The sequence below is a fragment of the Epargyreus clarus genome, unplaced genomic scaffold (genome assembly GCF_041222505.1).
Source record: "Epargyreus clarus isolate Ecla_fem2 unplaced genomic scaffold, WU_Ecla_fem_2.2 ptg000023l, whole genome shotgun sequence".
Classification (NCBI taxonomy): domain Eukaryota; kingdom Metazoa; phylum Arthropoda; class Insecta; order Lepidoptera; family Hesperiidae; genus Epargyreus; species Epargyreus clarus.
The window spans coordinates 12,373,887-12,382,905 of NW_027332230.1; the positions used below are offsets into that span (position 1 = coordinate 12,373,887).

At 34.1% G+C, this 9,019-nt stretch overlaps 1 protein-coding gene across 1 annotated transcript; it reads right to left on the reverse strand.

Annotated features, from left to right (window-relative positions):
• Positions 1-1,805: 1,805 nt before the first annotated feature.
• On the reverse strand, positions 1,806-5,937 carry LOC140751766 (lipase member H). Its single transcript, XM_073085806.1, has 6 exons — positions 5,576-5,937; positions 5,036-5,211; positions 4,321-4,451; positions 3,908-4,089; positions 2,452-2,604; positions 1,806-2,152 (listed from the first exon to the last, which is right to left on the reverse strand). Exons 1-6 carry the CDS (start codon positions 5,658-5,660, stop codon positions 1,806-1,808), a joined length of 1,074 nt encoding a protein of 357 aa, XP_072941907.1. The 5' UTR covers positions 5,661-5,937.
• Positions 5,938-9,019: the final 3,082 nt, after the last annotated feature.

Genomic DNA, 9,019 nt, shown 5'->3' on the forward strand with positions numbered 1-9,019 from the left:
AAAACTAATCACGTATTTAAGGAAATAGGATGTATTAGTTTAAAAAAAAGGATTTTGATTATTTCAGATCTGAATGTAATTCATTGAGCTTAGTGAGTTTTGTGTGTTTACGTTTTTGCATACAGTGTGTTATTTTTTAAATGGAATTACGATATACATAGATAATTTCTTATATTTATTGGAAATACATTTTTATAATTAAACTTTGTCTTTAATGTAATCAAAACTAAATATATTTTGAGATAATAACTATATTCAATGTTTACATTATTGTATTATCCTAATTGTAGTGATTTATGGAATTTATAAGCTTTTTATCTCAGATTATTTGCTAAATGAAGTGTGCAGTATTTTATGTATTTTTACCGCTATAATATTTTTGTAGCAATTTTATTGAATAATTTATCTTATGTCATTATTTCCCTCTCAATAAAATAAAAATAAAATACGCATAATATATCAATCGGTTCCTAAATTGCTACAAAAAAATGTTGTATTATAGATTTATCGTGTATGGACATAGTCAATTAATGCCCTTGAAATGTATATTTTTTTGATAAAAATGGCATTAACGGCAGTATCAAAAACTTAAAAATGTTTTCTTTTATAATAGATTCGGGGACATTTGTTGACTAGATCGATACATTTATAACTTCCAATATATTCCAGCAAGCAAGATAACTATTGTTTGAAAAGTACTTTAGCCTGGACTCGTAGTACTCATATGAAAAACGAATCCAAAAACATATTTCTTAATCAAGCTGGAACCTAGCATACACACTCAGAAAATATTATTAAAATCAGTTGAACAAAACAAGCATATTTTGTTGATTCTTATTAATTTAATAACTATTTAAGTAACACGAGCAATCGTCTTCAAGAAATTATTGCAAAATATTCATACTTATTAATCTTATTAATTAAGTGTTCATTAGAAATCGTGGTGCAAAGTATTTTTACGTAACAACTGAATACAGATAATTGGAGGTCGATGGAAGTGATATGAGTAATGGGTAGTTATAAATCCGTTATTGAGAACCGTCATGATTTACGTTAGTTTTTAATCAAATGTTTTTTCTTGCTTGTTGGGATGTATCGTATAATATCGCTTAATTATATAGCAGCTATTTTGCATTTTATATTACTTAAAATTTATGATTTTAGACTAAAACTATCGCGGAATTGAGACATTTTACTACGTAACGGGTGCGGTTTTTTTTAATTTTCCATGCAACTGGTTCGAAATATCGGCAATAAACAAATTAAAGAATATATAAAAAACATATAGTGAGCACCCGTTACATAGTAAAATACCTAAAATGTGTTTGCAAATTTTAGGCGTCACAAGTATAAAGTTTGGCGCGAATATATATGTATTAGTATAAAAATATTCAGGCTTCCACTATTTTGCTCAAACTGTCAATGAGCATATCTTAACTAGAATACTAGAGTTTCTGAGCTTGTGATTATCGACTGAGGTTTGTATGCTTATAACTTATAGCCCTTTGTATATACATTAGATAGGTTTTGTACGATTCGAATGCGACGCCTAATACATAATCATAATAAGTAATTTGTTGTATATTGAATATTGTATTAAATTTAATAAACTACTGCGATATCACATTTTGTTGTTTTTGTCGGCCTCATAAGTATAATATGAAAAAACTTGAATGATTTTTTTCTAGGACTTTCTAAAATTTTAGAGACCTTCAGTGTAGTCAGAAGTGTCTTTCATCACATTAAAATAACGAAATATAACGTATTACAAAAAGGTAAAAATAAAAGAATGGAACCTTTTTCACTCATATAATCAAATTTTCATCAGATACTGCGTTCAGTAAGTAATTAGTCAGCCCAAAGCTCTTTCTTACTAACCCTTCTTCACCGAAGTAGAATGGCTTCTCAGCTTTTATTGGTAAGTAGTATATTCCTGGTCTGCTGAAGTTGGTCTTCGGTCCTAGTACATTTGTCTCTATGTGACCATCGTAGCAGTCTCCCCGTCGCGCGTGGAAGACCGAATCGCATCGCAGTGCAATGAATTTGTCGGTATTGGAGGTGGCGTACAGCCAGTAGAATGCAGCGCGGATGTGGCTGCAGGGCACGAAGCATGGTAGCAAGAAGTTGCCGGCTATGGCTGGCTGGTACTCCCCTAGAAGGAAAGAATAATGCTATTTGTTATATACGAAGTTAATTAATACACTCGTAATGCAAAATTCTAATTCCGTTATTAGGTTTTACTTAAGTCACATATTTTTGAACAGCTCTTTAAAAGAGTGTGTTTTATTATCTCAGTCAACCATAGACTTAGAATTTCTTTGACATCCTACATCTATGCAGTCAAGACCATGTGTGAAGAGTAGTATCACGTTGCTCCTATTAAACAGAAATATGATATATATGAAGATCATGAGGGTTTCTGGCTTACACTTTCAAAGACTGCAGACTAACCTCCATTAGCATAGAAATCAACTTGTGCGACGGTATCCGCTATGCCGAAGACATCCATGTTGGTGTGCAGGGCGTCCACGCGTTGCGCAGCTGTTGGGTTGAAGCGCTCCGACGGCGGCAGGTTGCGGAAACATGGCCCAGCGGGGTCCAGACCTTAATACGTAAGTAAAATGGATCAGTTACTTCCGAATGTTCGATTAGCTGCTGATCTTGCGCTAGGTCTTTCCTTGAAGCGCTAACAGCTTTGAGAAATATACATAACTTAAATAATAATGACTTACACTTTTTAAAGTCCCTTTACCTTTACATTAGGGTTCCCCGTGTCATGGGTGCCAATACAAATAAAGACGAATACACCCAGACCCAAAATAAATCTAAATGCATCATTTGTACTTCTGGGTTCAGATATCCACATGCCCGAAATAGAACCCGAAAACCACTGACTGTCAAACTGGTATGGTAGGTGACCTCTTCGCCACACGGGTCATCATTCATATATCATATAGTAGGTAATATATTTTTTCCAATTCACGTATATGCAGTATGTATCTACCTTAAATGATAAGCGTTATGGTGTGAACTTCGAAGCCCGGTCTCTAACCGGATTGCTTTTTTCAACCCTATTTGTATAAACGAGTTAGATCTAGTAGATTATAAATAGGTACTATTCACTATAAAATGATGCACCAACCAGTATGTCTGGTTGTTTTCTATTCCATATCTAAGCGTCGATGCAGAATCTATCCGTGGGAACCCATCTATAAAAGGTAACAGAAGGGTTTACAAATAGAGAACAATTTACATCGATAGAAAAAGTTGCATACGACGTAGGATTCTATCTAGCCGGTTGAAATGGACTTTTAAGGAATTTATGCGTGGCTCTTTCATGAAGTAAAGATTATTTTTATATAAAAATGTACATATCATTTCTTGTTTTATGGTGCAACTTTATTTTCCCATTGATAACTAAGTATGTTTCCGTTCAGAAAGAGGAAGATTCAGGTAATAGTCGACCACCCTATTCCAATGCGCATCGGTAGAGTTTGCATTTCTTTTGAGAATATTTTTAATTTTGAGAGAATCTTTAAGAATATACCTAAGTTTCTCCTCGGTGTATTCGTTCGCCGCTTAAACAAGTGATTCTTTAATATGCACATAAGTTCGAGAAGTCAGAAGTTTTCCATTTTAATCTTAGCCCTTGTACCTACATTGTTTTTTGTAATATCGAAGTAGCTAACGAAATTGCAGCCCATCTGTTGGTAATTACTGCCGCCACAGACAGTCTGGATAAGACTAGATTCCTATCTGAGTTGACATTCCTATCTCCTACCATACTTTTCAAAGCAGAATACAGCAGCGCTTAACACTGGTGTTATTAGTCAGAAATAGGTGTGACGGTAGTGCTTCCAGAGTCGAACTACAAAGGGCTCTACTTCGCTATATTTTGTTTAATTACCTGTTAATCGGGCTGGTTTCTTGTGGGTAAGATAGTGGTACTTGACTGCGGCGCGGGACGCGATGTGGGCACCTAGGCTGCCGCCTACTAGCTCCAGCTTATTGGGAGACATTCCTCGATGCGTCAGTTCAGCTAGGAACTCGCCTAATATGTTTCCGATCGGTTTGGTTAGACGTGCTGCTCTGAAGAAAAATACTTTATGAGAATTAATTAATTATACTTACCATGTTTTCGTTTCAAATAATTTATTTATTTATTTTAGCGTGTTTGTGAGAGATATAAAGCAGAAATAGGTGTCAGCGTATTCAAGCTTCGAAGCATTCAATTCATTATTATTATTCAATATTACATACTGTAAACTTCACATACTTATATATTCGCCCCAGTTTCTGTTATTACAATTTTATACTTACAAAGGATAGCTTCGTAGGAGCACAGGAAAAGTTTCAACAATGATGATATTCCGTCCTCGCTTCAAGTACGGACTGACGATAAACCGTACCAAAGGAGAAAACGATGCATCGAGGTATCCGCTGATGAATATCTGAATGAATGTAATCGGCATAAATTTACATGTTTATTGTTAGTTTTTGAAATATTAAAATTAATTGAAGGATAATTGATTTCTGTGGCTATGTGAGAATATATTTTAAGTGTAGTCAAGGCAAGTGTCTACTGAGATTACTCATTCCTTTTTAAACAGTAAGCAGCTGTTTTGCGCCTCTGATAAGACAAAATCAAATGTCGCAGTGTTGCCGTTGTATAAAGCCGCGTCCACATTAGTGAGCTGTATCTGTAATCGCTGCATTTATACTGTAACTAAACATCTAAGTGTGTACGGAGTTCGCGAGCCGACGACAAACTTGTATGCATTTTTTGTAACTGTCATAACACTATGTCAGTTACACACGTACGTGACTTGCGCATTAAAATCTCGTCACTGTATCTTCTTGGTTACAGTTACAGCTAGTTAATGAGTAGCTGGCCTTAGACTCACAATTTTTTTTTCTACCTACAGAACAATTTTAAAACCTTGTCTAAGGACGTAACCTCTTTGTCATCAAGGCATGACCTAGACAGTGAGAGAGCTATTAGCGTTAAAATTGGCAGCCGTTCAATACATCCTACCATTGTTTTCCGTTTTTTGAAGTCCAGATGGCGAGCAACGCAAGCAGCGCCACTGATACTCAGCTTACACGTCGCCTGAGAGTTGCCGAACAAGGTCCGTGTAGGCCATATCAGCACGACTGACAGAGAGTCTTTAGTCTCATCCGAAAGTGTAGTCGTTCGGTTCATTCCGGGACCTATAAGAAGGAACTACGATGTTATTTTTTACTGTGTTAGGCATTTCATAGTTAATGTATTCGAAAGATACTTCCAGTTAATTCTACTAAAGTGTGGAAAAAAATATTGAAACCACATCAAAATACGACTTTTATTGAAATGAAAATACGGTAGATAATTTAAAATCATGTGAATACTTTTAGTATAGTGATTACATAACTATAATAATATACAACTATAATATATAATAATATACAACTATAATATATAACTAAATATTTTTTTTATATTACCTAGATTTATTCAATATTTAATTATACACATTTTTTTCAATGTACGAAGTGCCTTCACTAGTATTAAGCTTAATTATAGTTCAGTACTTACAATCCGCGAAGAAACCGGCCGGATACCCGCTATCTTGCGTTGCTAAAACCAAACTACTCATTAGCGATATTATAAGGAAATTCATATTTAATTTAAAAAATCTTATTGATAATGTGTTGCAATCGGTTACACGACTAATCACCGGCAAAAAGCCGCAGCACTGCTCAGTATTAGGTAAGTTTCGTGGCCGAGACGGCCGGGATCCTTGGAGAACTCTTGGATAGTTAGCCACATGCGTTGCTTATCATGCAACTATTTGGGTAGCTTAAGTATATCTAACATGCAATAGGCATATTGATTTCGATTAATTGCTCGATAAATCTAATATAACCTTCATTTTCCAATGAGATGACGATATGGATTTTTTTATAATATAGGAGTAGCAGACGAGCTTGTAGTCTACCTGATGGTAAGTGGCTGCTGCCACCCATGGACATCCCTAATCAACACCAGATAGGATTAAATACCTACCTGAGGTCGGAAACACAAGCGCCGTTACACCTGAGGACTAAGACGGAATGCCTCGGAAAACTATGTCTCCCTTACCACACCACGTTCTGTTCATTGGAGTTATTGTACTTTATTCCAATCGAATCTACTTTCACTCTTTCGTACAATTTTTAGACTTACAGGGGACAACCCTAAATATTTTCGGATTACATATCACGATTCAGTAGTTTACAAAATTAGCCATTACACACATAAACCTACGAGACAAGAATTTCAAAGGTTATTTTATATTTTTAGTATTGTGAATATACATTATTTAGGTATTAGTATTTGCATAGTAATCATATAGGTATGTACCTACATTGTATATAAGCGTCGATATATATAAAAACGGTGTTGTGCAAACTTATTAGGAATTCTCAGTAGTTCCCAAACAGAACATACTTGACATAGTTTCAACTATTTTGCTGCTTGTTTTAATGAGGCGGTATGTCCCTACCCTTACATTACTTTGAATATACTGTTTGAGTTTCGCACTTTATCCTTATACCAACTATGGATAAAATCATCCCAGAAAAGTGATGTTTTAACTGTAATAGGTTCGTGAGGGATTCAAAGACATCATTCGATCAAGACGCTTTTCAATCCCTCACGAGCCTATTACATCTCTACATTGGATTTGTACAAAGTTTGGGGAGGATAATACGTTGTCAATATTCTGTAATAATTTTAATTCATTTGTAATACGCACATTACTATGACTATTTAATAATTTGACTATGACGTGCATCGGATTCGAACCTTGAACTCCCAGCATGAGAAACTGAAATTCATTCCAATTAATTACGACGTCTCATATTTTAAATATATTTTTCCGATGTATTTTACTTAGATACCAATCCAGCAAAATATATATCAGTACTATAAAATATTCTAATAAACATAGTGAATTATATACAAACAACAATGTTAGTAAAATAGAAAGTCCTGCTCATAAGTAGCGTCTGTTCAATTCATTAGATACGCTACGACATGTTCAGTCATAGCGTCGGTAAAGGAGTCCGTTATTACCACTTCCAATACCACTTGAGATAATCGTTTTAGTATTAGACCACCGTGAAGACATGCTGTATTCAAGATCTGGTTTTGTTTAATTATAGCGTTTATTGGTTTCCACTAAAGGGAATTGTGTTTTTTTCTACTCATATATTGTCATATTACTTTATAAGAATTATATTTGAAGGTGGTAGAACCCTTTGTGGTTCGGTGTCGGATGCACCACCGTCTCATCTCTTTCTGCCTTGTAATAGAAGTGTCAACTGTCGAGCACTGCCTTTCTATTTCAAATGATTTAGTATGGGAGATGTACTTATGTGTCGCATTCAAACTTAGTCCATCGGTGTGGCGGTGGTGCCTCCGGAGTCGATCCACAAAGGACTCTACCTTCAAAAAATATTACATAAGATAAATATGCTTTTATTTGATTATACTTAGTTTGTTGCTCGAAGTTATTAAATATATGATAATTTTGAGAACAGAACCAAAAATGTGGAAATTATTACTGTGTAGAGATCGCGTGATCCGCAACATTAAGTTGTAATAATTTGTGCAAATCGGTACAGTTTAACCTCCTGGGACCCAGGAAAAAAAGTTGTTAGGAATTTGAATTAAATTTATCCTGACCAATACAATAGGTAACAGAATTACAGGAAAAAATATAACAAAAAATGTAAGTCGGAAAATATGGATTTTCTCAATGTCATATATATAACACGTGAGTTCCCAATTACAACTATTATTTGTGTCATATATATATGACATAGAACATTAATCATATATATTAATGTAAAATTTTGGTAATATGAGAAATGTATTGTAAAGAAATACTGTCTGTGTTGTGTACAATTATATCTTAATCTATAATTTTAAACAGTCACACTCAATTTAAAAAAATGATTCTCACAATCACATTCAGCAGTAAACTTAACTGTCTGTTGTCTTGTATATTTTTTCTAACATATATCACAGTCATCAAATAAACTTAAAATATGTCCCGTTATAAAGTCACAGTACACAGATTATATAAATATTTTTTTAAAGTAAAAATAATACTATTTCATAAATTTGCGGTACGTTCTTATTATGACACAATTGATAACTGAACACAAAATATGGTTACAAAAAGTATAAATTGGTGATTAATTTTTTTTTTTTTGTTGAGTTATAAGAAACAATTATGTTTTATTGAAATATATATTGCATTTAATACAATATGCTCTTGTAGTTGCTGTATTTTGGTTTTCTGCATTTATTTGGAACGTTGGAGTAATGGACTAAATTATGTACTTTATGATAACGAAAACTTTCGGTTGACATGGGTTTTATTTTAGCCGTCTATTAATATGACTTCGTCTTCGAACTGCCAATCGAACTCGAATTACTGTCAGATTCAGTGTAATGACACAGTCCAGTGTGTTTGTTGTCCAACCACCATGTGAGAACTATTTATCCTAGCTAATGATTTCGATATTCCCGTCGCTTTTTTCATTAGAAAACTCGCAGGTCTTTGCAAATCTGTTTTAGTTGAATATTTATCGTTATATGAAAACCTCCTTTCAAAAAGTCTTCCAATTTTGTATTAGTGAAATAATGAACACAATAAAAATGTTAATCTGATATAAGTATTTCGCAAATTTTGCGGACTGCCGATTCACCCAAAGTAAATCCTTAAGGCTCTAGGATGGCCCCTTCCATTAATTATAATTGAGGACCCGATAAAAATATCAAAACCTGCACAACTTTCTACTTCAATAAACCGAATTCGAATTCTAATTCGAGAAACCAGAATACGAGTCATTGTTGCCATCATGACATTGTAATGTTACGTCTTCTAGGTCATCTTCATCAGTTAAGTCTAGCTTTGAGTCGTCTAGCATAGCGGATATTTCGTAATTGCGTAAGCTCGTAATAACAAACCAGAATAACATTAAAATA